This window comes from Triturus cristatus, chromosome 5_2, assembly GCF_964204655.1.
Source record: "Triturus cristatus chromosome 5_2, aTriCri1.1, whole genome shotgun sequence".
Lineage (NCBI taxonomy): Eukaryota > Metazoa > Chordata > Amphibia > Caudata > Salamandridae > Triturus > Triturus cristatus.
In genome coordinates this window covers 926,040,160-926,066,829 of record NC_140588.1, presented here as the reverse complement: position 1 = coordinate 926,066,829, position 26,670 = coordinate 926,040,160, and the positions used below count along the sequence as shown (strand labels likewise).

General features: G+C 47.1%; 1 protein-coding gene across 2 annotated transcripts in view; it reads left to right on the top strand.

Moving 5' to 3' along the window:
- The window catches only part of THOC2 (THO complex subunit 2), a 1,568,999-nt gene that overhangs the window by 234,325 nt on the left and 1,308,004 nt on the right, over nt 1–26,670 (top strand). For both annotated transcript variants that reach the window (XM_085608126.1, XM_085608125.1), the window contains exon 8: nt 10,290–10,456. In XM_085608126.1, coding sequence (XP_085464252.1) covers nt 10,290–10,456 — 167 coding nt within the window. The remainder of the gene's footprint in view (nt 1–10,289; nt 10,457–26,670) is intronic.

Genomic DNA, 26,670 nt, shown 5'->3' with positions numbered 1-26,670 from the left:
AAAGATTTATGGTCTCAAGCTACCCAACCAAATTCTCACAAACCGACTTTTGGCCAGGGGAGGAGAAATTCTATCAAGAATAACTTCGAACTTTGAGCTAGGCCTGAATTCAAAGAACTGATCAGTCAGACGACCTAAATAAGCCGTTGCTAGTTGTTGGTCATGCAGGAAGGTCCAATACCTGGTTTTGAGTACAGGAACCTCAGACTTTCGATTTTTCTCCGAACTGTCCCAGAGTCGGCTCAGCCCTATTCTCCTACACCATGTTGAGATATATTGTAACTCAGGGTTTTTGAGGGCGCAATTTTGTTCATTTAAGCCCTCAATGCGCCTCTATACTCCTATTAGTTCTGGAGTAGACCAGATACAAACACCCAAAACATCAAAGGTCTTAGGTGTACCTTATTTGCAATATGTTTGCTACCTAAGTAAAGTGGAATAAGGGAGCACTTTAAGGAAGGCAGATAAGTGATCTGATAAATTTGTTCTCCTCCACTGTTAACTTCTGAGTATCCGCATACCCACAGACTTTGGCACCAAAAAGGGCAGCGCTCAGAGCTTTGGCTCGATATACCACCAAAGCTGGGGATCTAGCTCTGGATGGGATTTGTTTATGTAATCTGAGTATTGCCTTGGATCTTTGTGTCAGAAGCAAAGTGCTTTTTCTAAGCTGGGGTTTCAAGCGAAGCGTGTGGCTCAGTTTGACACCCAGATAATTGAAGCAATAAACTCTTTCTAGAGGTTCACCAGTCACTCTCACAGTACTATTTCTAACAGGACCTTTTCCAAAAATCATGTATTTCGTTTTTGGTGCATTTATTTCCAGTCCCTTGCAAGCACAGATGTTCAGAAAAGTATTAATTCAATTTTGAAGGCCCGTGCAGGCTTTCGATATGAGTAAGGAATTATCAGCAAAAAGTGATATAGAAATCCTGCTACCATTCAATACAGAGAGCCGTTATAATCCTGGAGTTCCATAACAACATCATTTATATATAACCTAAACCGAGTACGAGCCAAAACGCACCCCGTACCTGGGTTTAATTATTTTCGTGCAGCCTCGCAAATAATCAGGTTGGCAGGAGCCCTCCTCTCAATTAACACCTTCCACAGAATCCTTTGAGGAACTAACTCAAAGATCGCACATAGATCTATTAAAGCCTCATAGTTTTTGGTTACAAATCAGAGCATACTTTCAATACAGTAATGCGAACCTAAAAATGTGGTCAGACGTGCTAGTTTTGGCACGGAATCCTGCTTGGAAGGGCATCCCTTAAAATGGACTCTGACTTGAGCACTGCACATTCAGCAAGCTGAAATCCCAGCTGCCAAACTTCTGAGTAAAAATATAAATATCCCTCTACTCAAACTACAAAGGTCCCATCAGATCAGACTAAATAGTGTTTTGTTGGGTCTCGCCTGGCGTTAGCAGCGCGCATGCTGTGCTCTCGCCATGCGAGGGCTTCATGGAATCGATCCGATTCCAGAAGTCATGTCTGAGCTCCCCCCGCAATTCAGATTGGTGTGCGTCGTTAGATGTCAGTTATTATTCAGAAGGGACTTTGATTGTCCAGGAGTGTTTTAAGTCCCTCCTGCTTAATATTGACTTGCTGCACTTTTCTTTTTAAACTACTGTATGCGTTTGCTTGTGGAATGCATTGCACAGTGTTTTGTTGCTATATCTTGCTTGCGGAATGCTTTTTTTTGGATTTTACAATAACAGTCCCCACTCGCCCCGTTAACGCTGCGACCCCTTGGCCACAGAAACCGGTTCTTGAGCTCGCTTATTTTCTGATAATGTAAAAATGACTTTAGGAGTTCATTTGTTCATTTCGTTTAGTAAATTTAACCTCCCGGTCTGAGATGTTTTATGTCAGACTCGCTGTGGTTGGCAGCCTGATTAGATAGATATTGTGCGATATTGTCTGTTTTATCACTTTATAACGCCCCCTTTTGTTGCGTTCGCATGCTAATATATATATATATATATATATATCTATCTATTTTTTTTTTTACGCAACCGCAGGACTATGTATAAAAATGTTGGCGTTGTGACCTTATGCATACTCCCCTTTCCCACAAGAATAGCCCATTGTGTGTTGTGAGTGCCTTTTGTACTCTTATTCGCAGGGGATAGACTGTGCGTGGTGGGAATGATTAGATCTGCCGAGCTTTGACTATGTCCGTTATTCACTGCGGGCCTGCTCTTTTCCAGTTCATGAACAGTCTGGCCAGCGTTCTCACTTATACGGCTTGTAAACCCCTGCTAAACCTGCAGGCTTGCATGCAAGCCTCCACTAAGCCCTAATGATCCAGTGCTGTGGGCGACTGTGTACACACAGAACCACCCAGACGCCGAAGAGTCTTTACACAGCCTCATAAACATTCCCACACCCATTAGTGGCACGTCATGTTTATTTACAAGGGGAGCAGATGTCCGTGTATATGCTCGATCTTTTTTTTTTTTTCTTTGACATTTATGCTATTTTTGTTTTGTCAACTCATTTGTATAAAATTAATTGCAGTTGGCGCAGCGGAGACTTCCTAATGCACGTTCTAACCCACTTAAAGCACGTTTCTAAATTTAAATGTGGAAGTGAAATGAATGAAATGTTTTTTTTATTTAGACTTTTTTTCTACTGAACGCATTACTTGATGGAAAGGATTTGCTGAGTAAACATGTGAAGTCTCTCGGCAGAAGACTTTGATCTCTAGTAAAGCACTTGAAGGGTCATAATGCTTATGCAATCAAGCTTTCAGGGCTCAAAATATTTACTGTTGGGAACTACTTAAGAGTTGAATGGCACTCGAGCTGACCGAGTTTGGGAATAGCGTCGGGGTGGTTGGGTTGGAGGGAGGGGCAGCACAAAACAGCATTTTAGTGGTAACCGGTCTGTCTCTTCACGTGCCAAGTGTTAACTTTTTTAAACCCAGTTTTCTTCTTACTCTCTCCACGGCAAATACACTGGCAAAAGGTGTATTGTATTCTGTAGACCGTCTTGGCACAACACAAGTAGTAAGGGAAACCATATGCAAGAATATGGCAATGGGTGTCTGCGACGGCGTGCATGTGTGTGCTGGCGCATGTACTTTGAACCCCCTGCTTCTACAGGGGGCAGTGGTGGACTTGAGGGGTCTGTGTTAGATAGATGATGCACATCAAGAGGGTGCGTGAGTTTTAGACTCTGGGTGCTATCGTGGCTGAAGGGGTCTGTGCAAGATATGAACACTGTACTCTGATGCTTATGGTGGGCTGAAGGGGTTGTGATGGCATACAGAAGTGTGACGGACCACGTGCTGGGGCTGTGGTGGGCTGAAGTCTGTGACGGTATGCAGGTCTGTGATCGAACATGTACTTGGAACTTTCATGCTTCTATGGGGGGGGGGGGGGGGAGCTGTGATGAGCTGAGGGGTCTGTGTTGAGATATGTGGGGACAGGTACACAGGCCCCCGGTCCCATGTCCAGATCCTGTTGGCCTGTCTGCGCCGCCGGCGGATCCAACTTTGGCGCCACAGGATCATACGCCATTGGCTCCGGCGCCGCGAGGTCTGGCACTGCCGGCTCCAGCCCCAGTGCTGCCCTCTGCTCTGCCTCCTGTGCCGTTCGTTACACCCTTGCCCCGGTTCCAGGACCATTTCGTTCCTGCCTGGGATCCGCATTGGGAGACTGCGCCGTTTCCGACGCCGAATGTCCCTTCTCCAGCTCTGACTCTGCTGCCGCGACCGATTCCTTCTGCAACGGAGGTGGAGGATGACTGGGAGGGGTCCGAGGACCCTCTTGCCCATCAACTCAGGACTGGGTGGACGATCTAGAGGACCGGTGACCTCGATGTCTCTTCTGACCTGGGGTTTGCCTCTCCCCCACCTACGATGGAGGAGGGCGCTTCCTACACGATGGTGCTCCGTCGGGCTGCTGAAGTCCTCAACCTTGATCTTCCTACGGTGGCCCTCAAAACTAACCTCCTTACTGAGGTGCTCCAGACGGCGTCGGCTTCGTCGGAGCCATTGCCACCCTTCAACGACGCCCTCACAGACGTCCTGTTGGGCACTTGGTCGCGGCCGGCCACAGGGGCTCCTGTGGATAAGAATGAAGCCAGGCACCACTGCCTGGTGACCCCGCGTTTCTGACATCTCATCCCACGCCTGAGAGTCTGGTCATCCAGGTATCGATATCGCAGAGTGCCTTTCCCACGGCTCCACCGGATAAGTACTCTAAGAAGCTGGAGCAGTTTGGTAAGCGATTGTTCTCGTCGGCCAGCTTGGGACTGCGGTTGGTGAACACTGCCTGCTTGTTGGGCTGCTATTCCCACGCAGTGTGGGACACGGTTGCTCAGGTGTTACCTCGGTCTCCTGAGGAGGTCCATGCTGTGCTTTCCCAGGCGGTTGCTGAGGGTAAGGATGCGGCTAAGTTTGCCATTTGGTGTGGTTTGTACACCGCTGACTCGTTGGGCCGGGTGATTTCTACGACTGTGGCGCTGCGTGGCCACACCTAGTTGCGATCCACTGGGTTCTCGCCTGACGTCTAGAGCTCTCTCAAGGACATGCCCTTTAATGGCACTCGCCTGTTTGGCGATAAGGCAGACAGTGCGCTGGATCGCTTTAAAGACTCGCGGGTCACGGCCAAGTCCTTGGGTCTTTCTACTAAGAGCCCAGCCACTCTTGGGTTTTGTTCCTTTCGTGGCCAAGGTAGGGGCACCCAGGCACGTTCCTTCAACTAGCCTGTGAAGAACCAGCCTCAGCGCGGTCGCGCCTTCCGCGTGGGGGGCAGTCCACCTCCGCTGCTTCTACCTCTAAACCGTCCTAATCCAAATTTTGTGGAGCACCCCACGCTGGTGGGTGGCTTGATCCGCCACCACCTCCACCACTGGCACGATATCTCTTTGGACAAGTGGGTGTTGCAGATCATCCGCGGGGGTTATTCTCTTCCCTTTCAGTCGTCCCCTCCCGCCATGCCACGTCGGTGCCACCGCATGTCAGGGGATCACTTGTTGCTTCTCCAGCAGGAAGTTACGGCCCTCTTGGCCAAGGGGGCCAATCGAGCGCGTTCCTGGGCCAGAAGTAGGACGTGGTTGTTATTCCCACTACTTTCTGGTCCCCAAGAAGGACAAAGGGGGCCTGTGCCCCATCTTGGACCTTAGGAACGTCAATCACTTCCTCCGGAAGGAGAAGTTCAAGATGTTGACTCTGGCTCAGGTCTTGGCTGCCCTCGACCCTAGAGACTGGATGGTAGCATTGGACTTACAGGACGCATATTTTCATGTCCCTGTCCTGCCGGCCCACCGGCGTTACCTGTGGTTCACGGTAGGCCGTGAGCATTTTCAATTTGCCGTGCTCCCCTTCGGCCTTACCGGCGCCCCTCGGGTGTTCACAAAAGTGATGGTGGTGGTCGCAGCTCACCTGCGCAGGTTAGGGGTGCCAGTCTTCCCCTACCTCGACGACTGGTTGTTGAAGGCAGGCTCACCCCAGGCAGTCGTCACCCACCTTCAGACTATGGCCGACCTCCTGCATTTGCTGGGGTTCTCCATCAACGTGCCAAAGTCGCCCCTGAGTCCCTTTCAGAAGCTCCCCTTCCTCGGAGCGGTTCTGGATTCAATGCTGTTTCGGGTTTATCCTCCCGATCCGATCTTTCAGCCTCTGTCCCGGGTTTCAGTCAGGATGACCCTCCAGCTCCTGGGTCTGATGGCCACCTGCATCCTTCTAGTGGATCATGCCAGATGGCATATGTGGGCTCTGTAGTGGGACCTGAAGTTCCAGTGGGCGCAGCATCAGGGCAACCTGTCGGATCATGTCCAGATCTCAGAGGGCACTGCACGACAATTGCAGTGGTGGCTCACGGATCGCGATTGGGTCAATGGCAGATCCCTCTCTCTTCCCCAACCGGAACACACAGTGGTGACGAATGCGTCCCTCCTGGGATGGGGGGGCTACTTGGGAGAGGCGGAGATCAGAGGACTCTGGTCTCCGGCGGAGTCCCGGCTCCATATCAACCTTTTGGAGCTTTGGGTGATCCGACTCGCACTGAAGGCATTCCTTCCCTCTGTCCGGGGAAGTGTGGTGCAGGTGTTCGGACAACACCACCACTATGTGGTATTGCAACAAACAGGGCGGGGTGGGGTCCTGGACCCTATGTCAGGAGGCTCTGCGCCTCTGGACATGGCTGGAACATCAAGGCATTACCTTGGAGGTTCAACACCTGACAGGTTCTCTGAACGCCAGGGCGGACGAACTCAGCCGCCGGTGCTTGATGGATCACAAGTGGCGTCTGGACTCTGACGTGGCGCAAGGTCTCTTTCAGCAGTGGGGAGAGCCTTGGTTAGATCTATTCGCCACAAAAGAGAACGCGCAATATCTTCAGTTCTGCGCATTGGAATTTCCAAGGCGGCACTCGCTCGGCGACACTTTTCGTCACAAGTGGAGTTGCGGAGTATTGTACGCCTTTCCGCCTATACCACTTCTGCCCAGAGTGCCAAAGAAAATTAGGAGCGACCGGGCCAAAGTCATCCTTGTGGCTCCAGATTGGGTACAAAGATACTGGTATCCCGAGCTACTCAGCATGGCGATCGATCCCCCGTTCCGACTGCCTCTTAGGGAGGATCTTCTGTTGCAGCAGCAGGGGACGGTCCTCCACCCGAACCTGTCCAGCCTCGACCTCCATGCATGGAGATTGAGCGGCGACAGTTGACAGCTTTCGATCTTCCTCTCGAAGTCTGTGATATCATTCTGGCAGCCAGGCGTCCCTCCAATAAAACGGTATACGCCTGCAGGTGGAACAAATTTGTGGCATGGTGCACAGCTAAGGCTGTGGATCTCCTTTCTGTCCCTCTTTTTGAAGTCCTTCTGTTCCTTCTTTCTTTGGCCCAGCAGGACTCTGCTCTGGGCACCTTCAAAGGTTATCTTTCGGCCATCTCCGCCTTTTGACGGCTTCCAGATCAGCCTTCTCTTTTTAAGTCCCCTGTTGTTAACCATTTCCTGAAAGGCATTACGCACATGATTCCTCCGGTACCGTTCATTATGCCTCAGTAGGACATTAACTTTGTCTTGACATTTCTGATGTGCGCTCCCTTTGAGCCCCTTCGTAACTGTCCTTTGCGTCTTCTCACTCTTAAGACGGCTTTCCTGGTAGCTATCATCTCTGCCAGACGAGTGAGTGAGCTCCAGGCTCTTTCTTCTAAGCCTCCTTTTCCTTTCTGTTCATCCGGACAAGGTGGTGTTAAGGACCCGTCCTTTTTTTTTTTTTTTGCCAAAGGTTGTCACGCCCTTCCACATTCGGCAGACTATCACTTTGCCTACCTTTTTTCACCTCCGCATCCTTCCAGGGAGGAGGAGAGGCTCCACCGTCTGGTCCCAAAACGTGCACTCGCATTCTATATGAAGCGTACACAGCAGTTCCGTGTGGATGACCAGCTCTTTGTTGGCTATGTGGGCGCCAAAAAAGGTTGGGCTGTGCACAAACGGACCATCTCTCTCTCGGTGGGTCGTTCTGTGCATCAAAGCATGTTTACTCCTTCGCTAAGAAGGAGCCTCCTGTGGGGCTGCGTCTCCATTCTACCAGGGCAACTGCAGCCACTACTCCTGTGGGACGCGGTGTCCGCTTGCAGGACATTTGTCAGGCAGCTACGTGGGCCTCGCAGCACACGTTTACCAAGCATTACTGCCTTGACGGTCCAGAGAAACGGCTTCTTGGCCGTTTTGTTCTCTGTGACTTTCTGGTGTAATCTGTTTGCAGACCCACCACCGGGGTTGGTATTGCTGGGGTATCTATTCTAAGGTAAGGAATCTATCACTAGCGTGTCTCTTTCAGATGCACAAGTTACTACTTGTAACGAGACGTTAGTTAGTGATAGATTCCTTACCGCCCCACCCATCCTCCCCGTTCTGCGAACTGTTTCTAGGGTTAAGGTCATCGCCTTTCAGGGCCCTAGTTTCATGGCAACAGTGGTCAGTTTCTTGCATGGCTCTGCGTTACTGGCGCGGAAAGTAGTGTACAGAACTGACGTCCGCGCGCATGGGTGGCGCCTAAGTAGTCTCTGTGACGTCATCTCTGTGCTTACGAAGCCAGCGACGGACGCGGAGCCGCAGGACGCCACCTACTGACGCGCAGGGGTACTGCTAGCAAAACTTTCCGGATCCAGTCTGACACTTGGGGATATTCTAAGGTAAGGAATCTATCACTAACTAATGTCTCTTACAGATATATCGTTACACAAGTAGTAACTTGTTCATTATGCTACAAATGTATCCTGACATACGCCATTATGTCAGGAAATCTCATTCTGTGTTTTTTTAACTACCTATTCAGACCCTCCAGGATTTCGCGATATCGCGATTCCGCGATTTGCTGCGAAATCGGCACTTTCGTAAAAATTGCACGATTTTTACAAAAGTGCCCGTGAAATTGAAGGGTAGCAGCTGCTGGCCCAGGCTGGAGGAGGGGCGATTACGTCCAATTTGGGCTTACTCGGTTACATCATGCAGTGGGCTAGTACAGCCAAGAAAGTGAGCCAAACTTGAACATCTAACGTTAATGCCGGTGATCTCGCTCTTCCCCGTACAATCACTTAAAAAAATACATCTAAATTGGATAGGAAAGTTAGTTGAGCACACAGCACGCCACACAGAGTTTTCAGGACGGTGTCAGTTTTCAGAAGCGCTTGCGTTCCTTGATAAAGGCAATAATAATAAAAAATGTTATTTTTCAGAAATAGTTTTGGAGCGGCTAGCAGCAATCGCCTAACTATACAGAAAAAATAGCTCCTAGTGCTGTAAATGCTCAGGCTATATGGTTTAACGCACAGTATGCCCAAAAGAACCAGGATATTTAATATATGAGGAAAGTACCCAATTCATTTATTTAAGCAATCCATGTCACTATTTTTTTTAAAACAAATCTGTTTTACCTTCCATGATGGCGACTAGCGCCTTTCGTAGTTTGTTATGAGTGTGCAACATGGACAATAATTTAATACAGTTACTTGCCTGGTTGTAGTTATTTTAACACTTGTTGAAACGTATGTAGAATTGTACATTTACATACGTTTTAATTTTGGGATTCACTTTTTAATCTACACTGCCGCTGCCAATAGTCATTGTCTTACTTCCCTATACAGACCCTCAAGAATTTCGCGATTTCAGGCTGAAAATGAATGATTATGAGTAAAATAAAGTGCCGCAAAAATGCTGCTAAATTTCCATATTTGTGCCGCTAAATTTCCATATTGGTGCCGCTAAATTTGCTAAGCCATGCCGCTATATCCTGGGGGGGGTCTATCTTCTTAGCTATTGACTTGCAACTAATGTAAGACAGGATGGAAAGTCAAGCAAAGGGGGCCTACATTTTTTGTATTTTCTCCAGATTTTGAAAATAAATGTAGGCATTAAATAGCAATAGGTCTCACCTTTGATTAAGTTAAAGCCATTTGCTTTGCTATACAATACCATTAGCAAAGCAAATGGCTTTAACTTAATCAAAGGCGAGACCTATTGCATTTTCAATGCTTGTTTTTGTGTGCGCCAAGATTCTGTCTAATTAACACCACTACCAGGCATCTAAAAAACCATGTCCAGTAGGAACTCGGTTCAAAGTATTTCTTAAATCTGAGGGGTAGAGGAGGAATGTAGTAGTTTAACGTACACAATGACCTCCCCAGGTTTATCAAACCTCGTTGGTCTGTTTTTTCATTCATTTCTTGTGGTAAAATCTTTTTAATGTCAGAGCACCCGTTAGTCCCCAAGGCTTCACCAGGTAGGGTCTGGACCAATCACAACTTTATAGTAGACCAGCCACAGTACATCTGTTGTGGAGGTTCAAATTCCACCTTCTCCTTCCAGGAGTAAAGTGAGTCGGGGCAGACCTGTAGGACCAGCTGTACATGAGTAGAACTGAATGAATATGCCATTTATAAAGCGCGCATTGGATGTCCCGGTGCTACCAGTAGAACTTTACTTATATTTGCACTTTTCTCCTTTCACAGCCTAGTCAAACCTTTATAAGCGGTTTTGCTGTGACTGCACAAGTCACAACCATAAGGTATTTGGTGCTATTTGATCACAATGGAATTTTACTTTGCTTTGTAGTTCTGAAGGTGCCCTGGAAAAATAGTAGTTTTATTAACGTGTATGTACAAGAGCAATATTACTGCTTTGGCGAAAATAACTGGTCTAATAAAAAGGTTAATTGTATCTATAGGTCAAGCTTTAATTTTGTTATAATTGGAATTGCAGAAACTGTGTTGCTGTTTGCTTAATGTATTGAAATCTATTTTTTTCACACTTTGTTCTCTTTGCGGTAGGATGTTTTAACTTGGATCCTAACAGAGTATTGGATATTCTTCTCGAAGTATATGAATGCCGGCCAGATCTTGATGAATTCTTTGTACCACTGCTTGAATCATACATGTCCATGTGTGAACCACAAACTCTGTGTCACATTCTTGGATTTAAATTCAAGTTCTATCAGGTAATGGAAAATGATTACACACATAATGCAAAGCTCTTTCTGCTTCATAGGACTGTCATAAATATTAGAATTTGACCTAGCTAAAGATCCCGAAAAACTTCTTATCCATAAATGTTAACGAGCCCTATAAATAATAAATGGTAAAATCAGCTACACTATGAGCAGAACAATTAGAACTGTAGCCTATTACCAGTCCAATTATCGAAAGTTGAAAATATATTTCAGCTACATTAGTTTTTATAAATGGGATAGAATGCCAAAATATTATTTAGAAGACCTCTTTTCAGTATATTGCCTACTAGTTGTCTCGTAGCAGCAGTCTAGCACAGTTAAATAGAGACTGCCACTTCAAGAAACCAGCAACCTTTGCTGGCCCCTCATTCATTGTACTTGCAGAGGCTGAAAAGCATCAGTTGTTTTCCCAGCTATTGGTGAGAGCATCTCAGACTACATTTTCCTTTCAGCAAGTGGTTTATTTAAAGTTTCACATATAATCCATTACATTTATTCTTCATTGTCGCATATATTCAGTATAGTACTAAAGACAAAATATTATCTGAAGACAACGTTCGGTGCCAATATTATTATATGTCTATTTGTAGTGTATACATATCAGTCCGGAGCTGCCCTGACGAGACCTATTGTAAGAGCTGGGTTTTAATTTTTTTCTGCATTCTGTGCATTCTTTGTCTGAGCTGGTGGCTCTAATGTGCAATGGGAGGTGGTGCAGGCTTTACGAGCTAGGTATGAGAAAGCACAGCTGCATACTATGGCTCTACAATGTGGGAAACATGGGCGTTCAATAGGTCAACGGAGCAAAGTTGTCTGGTGGGGATATGGAAGCTGATGAGGCTGTTCAGGTGGGTGGGTCCTTGGTTGTGCAGTGCTTTGTATGTGTGTTTAGTTTGTGAGTAGGGAGCCAATGGAGGTCTTGGAGGAATGAGGATGTGTGTCAGGCTGCTGTGTTCTTTCTGACCTGGAGCCTCTTAGTGAATTGTTTGGAGATTGTTAACGTAGCCCAACTTACTGGCGATAAGGGCTTGCGTGATCTGTGATATGACTAGACATTAAGATTTGGTTGTCAATCACGATTCCTAGGTCCCTGGCTGAGGCTCAACAGCGTGGATGTCAGTCCTTATGCAGAGGACCACCAGACAGAGGACCAGAGTGAGGTGTCTTTCCCGAAGAGTACCTCCGTAGTCCTTTATGAGATGAGCTTCAGGTAGTTGGTCTTCATCCTATCGGCAACATCTGACATGCAGTTGATCAATTTAGTATGGGGGCTGGAGGTGTCTTCGGAGAGGGGTAGGATGAGCGAGTCCTACATCACCTCCAACAATTGGATCCTAAAGATTATCAGTGATGGATATTGTATCGAACTGCTAAAGCAGCCTTCAAACATAACACCAAGATCAAGATAAGTCAGAAAAAGTGAGCCTCTGAGAAAAGCCCATGACATAATGCAAAAATATACAATAGAAAGAGTCCCAACATGGACAGGGGGTTTACTCTGTCTATTTCTTGGTACCAGAACCAGTCAAAAGCTTCAGACCTATCCTAGGTCTCAGAGGCTTGAACAGGTACATCAAGAGACAAACAATCAAGATGACCACTCCTTAAGATGTAATACCATCCCTACAGGAGGGAGACTACATGGCAACCATAGATCTCAAGGACGCCTAACTACACATCCCCACGAACCAGAAACCAACATTTTAGATTTGTAGCAGACCAGATGCACTACCATTTCAAGGTGGTGCCATTTGACAGATAGCAACAAAAGTGTTGACAGTTATCCAGTATTGGGGTATCTTTCATAGATTCACATGCCTGAATCATTCCCCGTCGCCGAGGCAGGAGTCCCACGGTAAATACAAAAGTAGTGCCAAAAAATAATAGTAGTAGTAGGCCCCAAAGAAAAGGCCTGAGGCCTAGATCTTAGCAGCCTATCTACATCATTATGCCAAAAGAACCAAAAAATTGGTACCAACCAATCAGCACCCTCTAGAACACTCTCAGCAGAGCCAGTCCTCCTCAGATTTTCACCGCGCATCGTGTGGAAGGGAGTCTTCCTGAGTGCCACTCAGTTTCCTACTTAATTCCATGATGTCTGACAAGAAAGCCTTGTTCAAGTCCTGCAGAACCTGTGCCAAGAACAGAGTCCATGTTGATGACCAGCATATGGACTGCATCTACTGCCTCTACCCTAAACATGAGGAAAAAGATTGAAAAATTTGCCGAACCTTCCCTACTAAGACTCTTAGGGATAGGGAGGCGAGAGTGCTGTTATGGCTTAAATCCTCTTCGGCTGAAGAGGATGATAGAGCCTCAACTTCCAGCAAGAGAGCTAGGTCTCATGACAGCTCTTGAAGCGAGGGGAATAAACACCATAAATCTTTCCACTCTACTTCTGGCCCTTCTTAGAGGACTCCTCTCATCTCCTCTGGGTCAGCGCACTCTCCTCAGGAGTCTGCTCTCAAGGACTCTAAAAAGACGTCTTCTAAAACTGTGAGTAAAAGCATTTCAAAATCTCTGGCTTTTCCTCCATCGACGATTTCTGTCACTTCTTCTGCTCCTTCATCGACGGAGACTGTCTCGACGACGTCTATCACCTCTCCTATACTGTCGACCAGGATTGCTATCCTGTCCAAGAAACCAGTTGACGAGGAATTGTCCATGAAGACCTCGTCGACTAAGTCGCCGTCGAAATCCATATCGACGACGTTACCGTCGACGAAGCCTCCACTGTCTGGAGTAGTATCGTAGACGAAGATGCAGCTGGTTACTACCCCGTCGACGACTCTGTTGACGAAGCTCCCGTCGTCGAAGCTCCCGTCGTCGAAGGTCCCGTCGACGAAGACAAAGAGCTTGTCGCTGACTAATCCATCGACGGAGAGCCTGTCAACGACAATTCCATCAACTGGGGATTTACCTGTTCCGTCTGCGGCACCTGCATTGCTTATAGCTCCTACTCAGTCAACACCCGTTTCATCTAGGAGTTTTCAGCTCAAAACATTTCAAAGTCATGAGTATAGCAATATTTCACCGCTTACTCCATCACATCTCCTGGAAACATATGTGCAGGAAGAGGATGATGATTACGAGGACGAAGAGGAATAAGGACCATTTGGGATAGCTCATCATCCTTCTGAGCTACACATCAAATGTCAGGATGACGATGATGAAGAGGAGGAGGATTACCAAGAACAATATTATCAAGAGGACATTGTCGTCCCACATCACAGAGTTTACCATAGACAACCTCGCCAGAGTGAGATGTCGCATCTGCCTCCAACTCTAATACAAGACCTGCAAGCCATGCTAGCTGATTACATACAGTGTTTTCCCCCACAGCAAGTCATTCCACAGGTTCCACCACCACCTGTGCCGGTTCCGGATCCTTTGCCTTCAGCTGACACTCCTGTTCCAACTCCTCCGCTTCCAGACTCTCCTCAAGACCCTCATCGGGGTCTGGATACGTCCTCCAAAGAGGAATTTGAAGAGGGTGAACTTCCAGAGACCATTCTGGCAGATCCTTGGGATTCTTATATTATCCCTATGCCTTCACCACCGACTCCTCTACCATCTGATTCGCCCCCAGAGGATATAGGGGGATTTCATAATCTAATGCAACGAGCTGCTGCTAGATTTCAATTGCCTGTTATGGTTGAACAATCTGATTGCTTCCTGCATGATTTTAAGGAGGAATCCAGAAAGATTACGAGAGCTGCCCTCATAATTGATTACATCTGGAAGGAAGGGATCAAAAACATGAAAACTCCTGCATCTGTGCCAGCAGTGCTTCCACGGAATAGATGATAAATACCGTGCTCTGGCCAATAGTCCATCCTGTCTCATTGGCCATCGTCGACCAGATTTGGTAATTTCCCAGGCTGCCCAACAAAGATCTAAGAACCTGGCAACACCCATTACTACACCGCCGGACAAGGAAGGGCGTCGTCTTTATTTGATCGGCATGACGTTTTCGGCAATGGCAGCTGCCTCCATCAGAGCAGCTAACTCCCTAGCAATAATAGGGCGTTATGACCGCCAAATGTGGTCAGAGATGGATGGATATTGAGCTCATTCCGGAAGACAAGAGACTGGAAGCAAGAAAAATTCTATTAGAGGGAGAGCACGCGGCATCTGAAACAATAGATTGTGCACAAGACATTGTCAATACAAATTTTCACCAGCTGGCTGGTGCGGCAGTACTCAGACGCCAGGGTTGGCTTAAGGTCACCACTTTCTGACCTGAAGTCCAGACAAAAATATTGGACATGGCCTATGATGGCGAATCGTTGTTTGGAAAACACATCGATGAAGCTCTCCAGGCAATAAAAACTGATACAGATACGGCAAGATCATTGGGTTCATTGCAGTACAAACGCGGAACCTTCAGAGGCACAAGGGGGCGTGGGTTTTCCTCTAGAGGAGGATACCAAAACCAGCAGAATAGACCATACCAGCCCCAATATAGACAAACTTACCAATCTTCATACAGGCAATCCAACACGTCTGGTTTCTCTCGTCAGGGCGGTCGAAGATGATCTGAAAATCAAGGACGGGGGACGCCAACAGGAAGCAGTGATCTCCGCAGGGCGCCTTCCACACCTATTCCCCTTCCCATGGGCACGAAAATTTTAGCATTTGTGGACAAGTGGCAAGAAATTACCTCCGACCGATGGGTTCTAGACCTGGTGAACAACGGTCATACCCTAGAATTTGTCACCAAGCCACTCTTCACTCCGCCCAAGGGACCCCCCTCCCCCTCGTCTTCACTTATTATTCAAAGAAGATTTAACAATGCTCCTCAAGAATGCAATAGAGAAGGTTCCATCACATCAAACGGACGGGTTTCTATTCTAGTTTTTTTTTTTTTTTTTTTTTTTTTTTCTGATCAAAAAGAAATCAGGGGAATGGCGCCCGATTCTAGACCTTCGCAACCTGAACAGATTCCTCAAAAAAGAAGGATTTCGCATGGTCACACTTTCAGAGATTCTAGGTTGTCTCAATGAGGGAGATTTTATGGCTTCTCTGGATATGGAAGACGCGAACTTCCACATCCCAATACATCCCAAGCATCGCAAATATCTTCGCTTCACTGTGGCTGGCACCCATTATCAGTTCAAAGTGCTCCCGTTTGGACTAAAATCGGTTCCAAGGATCTTACCAAGGGTCTCGCTCCTGTAGCAGCAGCGTTAAGATCCCGGGGAATCCAAGTATTCCTGTATTTGGACGATTGGTTAATCAAAGGTCCTTCGGCAAGAGCTGTCAAGATTGCTGTTACGTCTCTTCATCTTTTCAACTCTCTGGGGCTAACTGTGAACAGGAGCAAATCTCAGTTACGCACGATGCAGGTCCTTACATTTCTAGGAGCTCTGCTGGATACTGTCCAGTGCAGGGCATTCTTATCTCACGAACGGGAGGTTCGTCTTCAAAAGCTGGCAATTCTGATTTCCAGAAGAAAGTCCGTTTCTGTCCGCATGTTTGCTTCACTCCTGGGGATTTGCTCTTACGCAATAAATCTTTCCTTTGGCAAGACTCCGAATGAGACCTCTACAGGAGGAGCTACACCTTCAGTGGCAACAGGCCGTGGGTTCCTTCGACATCTTCAGAGTCACACCAAGCATGAAAAACGCTCTGCATTGGTGGTCACAGATGCCCAATTTAGCAGAAGGCCTCACTTTCATACAGGATATTCCAGATTTTGTTGTCACAACGGATGCCTCCATGGAAGGATGGGAAGGTCATCTCCAAGATTTACAGATACAAGGAAAGTGGTCTCCAGAGTACAAGAAACAACATATCAACAGCCTGGAATTTCGAGCAATTTTCCTGTCCCTGCAAGCTTTCCTTCCAAGGATTGCAGGTTCATCGGTACTGGTTCGGACCGACAATACCACCAGCATGTTTTACGTGAACAAGCAAGGAGGGACAAGATCGACAACTTTGTCAAGAAAGGCTCAGGAGTTGTGGGAATGGGTCACACTCCACAACATAACCCTCACAGCAGAACCTGTCAGAGGTTTCCACAATACCCTAGCGGACACGCTCAGCAGGTCCCAATCGGATTGCCACGAGTGGGAGCTAGAGCAGAGGGTGTTCCGAGCTTGGGCAAGCCGGCACTGGATTTGTTCGCAACGAAGGACCACAAAAAATGCAGATATTACGCCAGCAGATACCCTCAACAGGGATCAAGGGGGAATGCCCTGTCCATGCGATGGTCAGGGATTTGTGCTTACGCTTTTCCCCCAATACCTCTAATCCCGAGGGTAATATTCAAGATGAAATTGGAGGGCTGCCGTCTCATCCTGATTGCACCCCGGTGGCCACGCCAGTACTGGTTCCAAGAGCTTCTGTTATTATCCCAGGACCAGCCGATCCGTCTTCTTCCGACACCTACAATGCTTTCGAGGAACAAAGGTCAGGTGCTTCATCCGGACCCTTAGTCTGTACATTTACACGCATGGCTCCTGATTTCTTAGAATTCAAGGACCTTAACATCCCTCAGGACTGTAGTGACATATTGACAAAATAGCCAGCTCACAGCACAATTAAGACTTACCGTCTAAAATGGAAGCGATTTTGCTGTTGGTGCGAAGCTAACAATGTTCACCCGGTGGAAGCTCCTTTGGAACAGATCCTTCCTCATTTGTTACATCTGGCAAGGTCTGGGCTCACTTTCTCATCTGTCAAAGTCCATTTAGCCGCACTTTCCAGCTTCAGAAAGGGTGCTCAACTTCCTTCTTTATGTTCATCCTCTTTGATCAAACAATTCATGAAAGGACTGTTCGAGGCATATGAGCTGCAGATCACACACTGAGGATAAGATCGCCATCTGGTGTTGGGCTCGGATGATTGCAGGTTGTTGTTGTCTTCGGAAGAAGTCTTTGGTCACGGGATAGGTGACTCCTCCTCTGGACATCAGTGCGCATGGGCATCCACTCCATCCTCAGATTGTTTTTTTCGGCTGTTTTTTTCCGCCATTGGGTTCGGATGAACTTTTTTCCGCTCCAGCAGAAAACTTCTAGCAATCACAACAACTCTCTCAAAATTTACAACTCTACGTCGAAATCCCATCGGACCGACTCCGGACACGGTTGATGGAAAGGACACCCTTTAAAAAATGCCCCCAATGTGGAGCAAAAATCCCCCACAGTGATCACCACGAGGTCTGTAATCTGTGCCTCTCGCCGGACCATAACGAGTCCAGCTGTCCAGCCTGCGCCGCATTCCGTTTGAAGAAAACCATCCGGGACCGAAGAGCCCGACGCCATATCCTGGCCAAACCGGTTCCAGAACCAGACGACATCTTTGCCCAGGATGTCCCTGACGACGATTCCGAAGACCTCCCGATCGTGTCCGAGGCCGACGATTCTGATCCGGGGCAGCGAGTGAGTACCAGTTCCCCTACCCCAAGCCCACCAAAAAACACATTGGTCAAGACTCTGCCAGATGGGCCCAGTCGCGACCCAAAATCATCTACAGAAGCCCCGCCCCCGGCTCCGAAGAAAACTAAGCCTGCAGGTGGCTCGGGCTCGAGCAAACCTAATATTATTGTGCCTACAATACCTTCGGCACCGAAGCAGGCTACGAGGCAGAAATCTCCATCGGCACCAAAACGTTCTTCGGCCCGAGGTCTCCACCGGCACCGAAAGGTTCGTCGGCACCGAAAGGTCCACCGGAACCGAAAAGTTCTTCGACACCAAAAACATCCTCGGTGCCGAAAAGTCCACAAGGAACCTGCCGATCTCACAAAATCCAGATCGGAACCCAAAAAGTCGGCGCCAAAGCCACCTTCGGACACTGAGGAACTTTTTCGCCCAGATCCAACGCAAAAAAGAATTTACATCAATCCTAAAACCGGACATGTCACCGCTGTGCCATATAAGAAAAGAAAGCTGGACACAACACCTCCTCCAGCTCCTCTAAGGAAGGACTGTGCCACTTCACCCATACGACCTTCCTCTCCTATATTACCTCCTATCCCATTCCCCCCCCCCCCCCCCCCCCACCTCCTTCTCCTCTACCATCTCCTTCTCACACACCACCTCCACAGGAGGATGATGATTTAGGGGGAGGGGGAGACCCGGATTTCCTTAATGATCCTGCTGATCCTAGTGATCCCTTTACACTCCCGGACACGGCACCCATAGATGACTGGGCTTACCCTATGCCTGACATGCCTGATCCCACTCCATACCCCTCAAAACCCTCCCCTCCTGATGACCATTTAGGGTTTGGTCAGCTCATAAACAGGGCGGCACTGTTCCTTGGCGTCACCATGCACACAGACACACCTGAAGAAGACTTTCTCCTCGACACCTTTGAGCAGTCGCAAAAAACCGTTCACATTCTGCCCATGATTAAAGGAGTGATAAAGCATGCCACTGAGGTTTTTAAAGACACCGTTAGGGCCAGGGTTCCTAACCCCCGGATCGAAAAAAAATACAGACCAGCACCACAGGATCCTGCGTACATCAAAGCGCAACTCCCCTTAGACGCTTTAGTCGTGTCAAATGCCAGAAAGCGGGCGAACTCCCAAAAAACTGGAGACACACCGCCCCCAGACAAAGAGTCTAAGCTCTTGGAGGCTTCCGGCAAAAGGGTTGCCGCACAAGCTGCCAACCACTGGCGTATTGCCAATACACAAGCCCTATTGGCTCGCTATGATAGAGCTCATTATGATCAACTAGAGGACCTTTTGCAACACCTGCCTGATCAATACAAATCCCAGGCCAATGACCTCATACAAGAGGGCAAACTAATATCAAATGCCTCAATCAAATGTGCATTAGACGCAGCGGACACCGCCTCTAGGGCAGTCAACACAAGCGTATTGCTTAGACGCCACGCATGGCTCCGCATTTCCAGCTTTAAGCCGGAAGTACAAACAACCATTCTTGCTCAACCCTTTAATCAGGAGCAACTATTCGGACCCGCAGTAGACACTGTATTAAAAAAAATGAAGAAAGATAGTGAGACTGCCAAATCAATGGGAGCATTAGTCTCCTCAAGCCAGAGGCTCCTTTCGTCGCTCCTTTTATAGAGGGGCCTCCAAAAATGTGGGAACAGACACCTCTTACACCTTCAAAACATCAGGTCAAACATCCCCTAACAGAGGATATTTTAGAGGAGGTTACAGAGGAAATAATACCAAAGGCCGAGGGCGGGGCAACAACACCCGCACCTCTCCAGCCACTAAACAGTGACTTGCCACCACTCCCCCCAGACCATTCCACTCCGGTCGGGGGAACACTTCAACAGTTCCTACCTGTCTGGAATTCCATCACAACAGACAGGTGGGTAAGACAAATTATCCAGTCTGGCTATTGCCTCGAACTCATAAACACCCCCCCAAACATACCACCCAAACACCGTCCCATGTCGTCTCACCACCTCACGCTCCTCAAACAGGAAATTCAGTCTTTGCTTCAAAAACGCGCAATAGAACCAGTTCCACTTCCAACATCAGGGCACAGGAGTATATTCTCTATACTTCCTCATTCCCAAAAAGGACAAGACCTTAAGACCCATACTAGACCTCAGACTACTGAACCAGTATATACAGTCAGATCATTTCCACATGATCACTCTCCAACAGGTCCTTCCATTACTTCAACAAGGCGACTTCCTTGCCACATTAGACCTCAAAGACGCATATTTTCACATCCCTATGCATCCCACGCACAGGAAGTATCTACGATTCGTGGTAGACGGTCAGCACTATCAGTTTACAGTTCTCCCATTCGGAGTAACAACCGCACCCAGGGTATTCACCAAATGCTTAGCAGTTGTGGCAGCATATCTCAGGAGACAACAAATTCATGTCTTCCCCTATCTGGACGATTCGCTCATAAAAGCCAATACTCTCGACAAATGCGTTCTCCACACTCACCGCACTATTCAAACCCTACACAACTTGGGATTTACCATCAACTATCCCAAATCACAACTACAACCCTCCCACGTACATCAATACCTGGGAGCCACCATAGATACATCCAAGGCCATAGCTTATCCCAGCACAGCCAAGATATCCTACATACAAAATCTCATCAAAAAATGTCAAACGCAACACTCTCTCCCAGCAAGAGTGTTTATGCAACTCTTAGGCATGATGGCGTCCGGAATCTCCATAGTACCCCACGCACGCCTTCAAATGCGTCCCTTACAGGAATGTCTAGCACAACAGTGGAACCAGGCCCACGGACAACTTACCGATCTGGTGTTGGTGGACAGCCGTTCACTGAAGTGGTGGAACACCATCGACCTGTCCAAAGGGCGGCCGTTCTTAGAGCCTCTTCCACAAATTGTGCTGACCACCGACGCATCTCTCACAGGGTGGGGAGCCCACCTCCTTCAACACACCACTCAGGGCAGGTGGACCACTCAACAAAAACAGCTCCACATCAATCACCTAGAACTTCTGGCGGTGTTCCTAGCACTTAAATCATTCCAAGTGCATCTAAAAAACAGAACTGTCCTCATCCGCATAGACAACATGACCACAATGTATTACATACAGAAGCAGGGGGGGACACATTCTCTACAACTGTCCCAACTTGCACAACAAGTCTGGAGATGGGCAATTCCCCAAAACATCTACCTGCTAGCAGAACACCTCCCAGGGTTTCAGAACCAGTTGGCCGACCTCCTAAGTCGCCACACACAGCAACTACACGAATGGGAATTACACCCCAAAGTCCTACTCCCATTCTTCCAAAAGTGGGGACAACCAGACATAGACCTGTTCGCCACACAAGAAAACGCAAAATGCCCAACCTTCGCCGCCAGGTTTCCACACCCACAGTCAAAGGGCAATGCAATATGGATGAACTGGTCAGGCAGATTTGCGTACGCTTTTCCGCCTCTCCCACTCATTCCATTTGTGGTACGCAAACTGAAACAACAGTCGCTAACACTCATCCTAGTAGCTCCCACTTGGGCACGTCAACCCTGGTTCACCACACTTCTGGAACTATCTCTAGTTCCACATCAAAAATTGCGTCTCTCCCCGGCTCTATTAACCCAGAACCATGGAGAAATCAGACACCCAGATCCTCAAACAGTGAACTTGGCAATCTGGCTCCTGAAGTCTTAGAGTTACCTCAACCTTCCTCCAGACTGTATGAATTTCATAAAAGAAGCCAGAAGACCTACTACTAGGGCATGCTATGCTGCAAAATGGAAAAGATTTGCCATTTACTGCACTAACCATGACATACGTCCACTGGATGCTTCCATCCAAAACATCATTTGCTATTTACTACACTTGCAAAGATGCAATTCAGCGTATTCCTCTATACGTCTACATCTAGCGGCATTAGCAGCGTACTTGCAAAGTAGACAACACCTGTCCCTCTTCAAGGTACCAGCCATTAAAGCATTTATGGAAGGTCTTAAAAGAATTATTCTTCCAAGATTACCACCTTCCCCAGTGTGGAACCTTAATATTGTTCTAACAAGGCTCATGGGTCCCCCATTTGAACCAATGCACAAATGCGAACTGCAGTTCCTAACATGGAAAGTGGCTTTCCTTGTCGCAATCCCATCCCTGCGAAGAGTTAGTGAAATACAAGCCTTAACTCTTGAACCCTTCCTACGACTACATCGTAACAAAGTGGTTCTTAGGACAAACCCAAAATTCCTCCCTAAAGTCATCTCCCCTTTCCATCTAAACCAGTCAGTCGAACTGCCAGTCTTCTTCCCTAATCCAGACTCCGTAGCTGAGAGGGCACTTCATACTTTAGATGTTAAGAGCCTTGCTTTATTACATCGACAGAACCAAACCTTTTCGCAAAAACCAAGCAACTGTTTGTTGCTTTCGCTCCACCACATAAGTGCAACCCTATTTCCAAATCGGGTATAGCCAGGTGGATAGTTAAATGTATCCAAATATGTTACCAAAAAGCTAAACGTACTCTTACAGTTCCCCCTAGGGCGCACTCCACGCGTAAAATAGGGGCTTCTATGGCATTCTTAGGGAACATCCCCTTAGAAGATATTTGCAAAGCAGCCACATGGTCTACTACACACACCTTCACTAAGCACTACTGTGTCGATGTGCAATCCAAACAAGCTTCAGTAGGCCAAGCTGTCCTAAAAACTCTATTCCAAACTGCTGCGACGGATACAGGTGACCACCGCTAGGGGAGACACTGCTATATAGTCTATCCTTAGTGTGTGATCTGCAGCTCATATGCCTCGAACGGAATATGCTACTTACCAGTATGCATCTGTTCTTGGCATGTAGAGCTGCAGAGCCACACATGCCCACCCGCCTCCCCGGGACCTGTATCTGTTCCAGCATTGTCTTAATTAGACACTACACATGGGCATCCTTTCTCTTCATTTCTTATACACTCCATCATTTCCCATCATGGCGAAAAACAATCTGAGGATGGAGTGGATGCCCATGCGCACTGTTGTCCAGAGGAGGAGTCACCTATCCCGTGACCAAAGACTTCTTCCGAAGACCACAACAACCTGAAATCATCCGAGCCCAACACCAGATGGCGATCTTATCCTTAGTGTGTGGCTCTGCAGCTCTACAAGCCAAGAACAGATGCATACTGGTAAGTAGCATATTCCTTTCCGAGCGTTTCCTCCGGTAAGGCTTCCTCCACAGGAGTGGGAACTTAACACTGTCTTAACGCAACTAATGAAACACCCATTCGAGCCGATCCACAAGGCCGAACTCAAATTCCTCACATGGAAGGTTGCCTTACTTCTGGCTCTGACATCCGCTAGAAGAGTGAGTGAAATTCAGGCCTTCACTATAAAGGAACAATTTCTACACTTCACTCCGGACTACCTGACCCTCCAGACTAATCCTACATTCATACCTAAAGTACCGTCACAGTTTCACTTCAATGAACCGATAAAATTAAGGACTTTCTTTCCAAATCCGTCTACAGCAGCGGAAAGAGCCTTACATTCTCTTGATATTAAAAGATGTTTAAAATTCTACCTTAAAAAATCAAAGAGCAATAGAAAATCTGACCAGTTGTTTGTGGCTTACGGCCAAACTACTCTGGGAACGGCAGTCACAAAAACCCCAATTGCCAGATGGATAGCATCTACAATCCATTTCTGCCATGACAAGGCTAACCAGCCATTGCTAAGGAAAGCCAAGGCCCACTTCGCAAGAGCGGTGGCAGCGTCTACAGCGTTGTTTGCTGGGGTGACTCTAGAAAATATCTGTCGTGCTGCGTCATGGAAGAATGTCCACACGTTCACTAGACATTACTGCCTTCAATCTACGCATCAGGACGATGCAGCAGTTGGACAAGCTGTCCTACGCCATCTTTTTCTTTGAGGTCAGTTTCAGCTACCTTTCTGTCTTTCAAATGCTATATATGTCTTGCATTTTTTCATGACCATGACATTTCTGCAATGATGGCATGTCTGACATAGAATGTTATTACAGTGCATGTTTCATTTCCCTGCGTATGTTACATGTTTTTAGAATTCTAAGGTTTGGTTTATTATACCTTTTGTTAACAAGTTGTGGATGCAATTGGGAGTTTATCAGCACTAGTCTCCCACCATCCGCAAACGACTGTATACTTGGTATACTACTTGCTACTCTGATTCAGGCATGTGAATCTATGAAAGATACCCCAATACTGGATAAGAAAACAAGTTACTTACCTGTAACTACAGTTACCCAGTATTGGTATCTTTCATAGATTCACATGCACCCAACCTCCTCCCCGTAGAGTCAGTTCTCTGTTTTGGGACACTTACTTCCCACTTGTGCTAAGGAAAATCTGATGAGAACTGGCTCTGCTGAGAGTATTCTAGAGGGGGCTGATTGGTTGGTACCAATTTTTTTTTATTCTTTTGGCATAATGATGTAGATAGGCTGCTAAGATCTAGGCGTCCGGCCTTTTCTTTGGGGCCTATTACTACTATTATTTTTTGGCACTACTTTTGTATTTACCTTGGGACTCCCGCCTCGGCGACGGGGAATGATTCACGCATGTGAATCTATGAAAGATACCAATACTGGATAAATGTAGTTACAGGTAAGTAACTTGTTTTCTTCCTAGCCCTCGTAGAAGAAAGAAATACACATATACCCATATCTTTATGACTGGCTAGAAAAAGTAGGGTCATTGAAGAATTGTCAAGGGAGCATAAGAACCACAATGCAAACCCCAGACAACTTATAGTTCTCCATAAACCAAGAAAAATCCTCACCAACATCACAAAAGAAAGATACTTTCTAGGAGCATGGCTGGACTCAAAACAAGCAAAGGTTTTCCCTACCCAGAGAAAGATCGATGCACTGATAGAGCAGATTTGTCTCCAACAGAAGGGGCAAGCTTTGACAGTGAGGACACTGGAAAAATTGTTGGCATGATGGCTTCCTGCATTCCCCTCATTCCAAATGCGAGACTACACACGAGACAGATTCAGGAATGGCTACAGAGACATTGGTCACTAGCGATGGAGAGTTGGGAAGATCTAGTGGCAGTAAAACACTGAGTACACAGGGAACTACAATGTTGGAGCATTCAGAACATCACAATGGGCTAGAACTTTTCACAGCTCAACTCCCTCAGTCATGATCACGATGGATGCTTCACACTCGGACTGAGGAGCACACGTGATGGTGTTAATGATCAGGGGTGTATGGAGCCCACAAGATAGTGAAGCAAATAAATCAGTTGGAACTCAACAGTCTTTCTGGCACTGCAATCCTTCTGTACTCAATCAGGAAAAACATCTGGTTATTACATTTGATAACAGGCTGTCCTTTAGGCTTCTGGAAAACATTTGGTATGCATCTGTTTTGGGATTAAGAGGTCCTTAAAGAAATGTCTGCCCCTTCTATCCTTCTCAGCAAAGTAGACCTTCATCCAGGCACTGATAACATCCAGAATTTATTATGATAATGCATTGTTCTTTGGCTTACCCTGAGTACTTAATGGACAAACTCCAAGTGATCCAGAATGCGACGGCCCGGCTCTTATTAAATGTACCGATGCGAACACGTATTATTCCACATCTGCGTGCACTCCATTGGCTGCTCATTAGGGAAAGGGTTACATTAAAGCTCTCGTATTGATACATGATGCTCTATATCAACCAGGGCCCTCCTACCTCAGAAGCAGATTCAGCTTTCTTAACCCCTACATGATAGCCGAGAACTGCCAACATATTTTTGGCAGAGATCCCCATGATTCAGGAAGCAATAGCAGGAGGAAGATCTTTAGCGTACCTGGGCTTGACCGCATGGAATCAGATTCCGCTGGAGCAGTTTACGAAGAAACTTAAAACCTGTGTTTTTGTGAAGGCCCAAGTCTTTTCATCTCCGACCTTGGTTGCTTTTGCACTGGGATGGTCCGTGGAGTAGCTGTGCGCAGTATAAATTGCATATCATATCATGTGGCATACAGTACCTGGTGGTACAATGGGCCATCCAGAGGAAAGTCATGCTAGTCACAATACATCTGACAGTTTTACGTAACTCCGAGGCAGACAAGCTCAGCATACAGGCGAGTGTCTTCAATACGTTGGAGCTTATGCGATATTCAGGAAGTGTGGTACATCAACAATAGACCTTTTCGCATTACAAGTGAACGGTAAATGCCAAAACTTCACAGCTAGATATCCAAACCACCATGTTCAGGGGAATGCCTTGTCAATAGATTGGTCAGGGACATTTGCAAACGTCTGTCCACCAATTCCCCTGATACCACTTGTGATGAAGAAGTTCAAACAAACAATGATACTAATTTTAACCTGCCTGCAGTGGGCAAAATGAACCTGGTACTCTGAGGTCATAGAACTGGTGCAAGGCAGAAAGATCATCCTACCATCGCCACAAGATTTACTAAAAAGGCAATGAGGATGAGTGCTACACCTAGAGCCACACACACTGGCATTCTGGCAGCATGGCTCATGAGAAGTTAGAATTTAAACACCTGCTCTTGCTAAAAAGGACCATGGATGGGTCATAAGAAGCCAGAAGACCATCCACAAAGCGGTGGTGCACTGAAAAATCAGTCTTTCAAACAGTGGCATACCACAATAGCACTTGATAGCGATTGGGCACATGAAGCAACCGTCTTGGAATACCGACTCAATCTTCCAGATGAAGGATTATTATATGCCGATCTTAAAGCACACCTAGCAGCCATTGTGCCATACTCCAGAGGTGTAATAGACAAAACCTTCCTCCAAACACTGGTCATCAA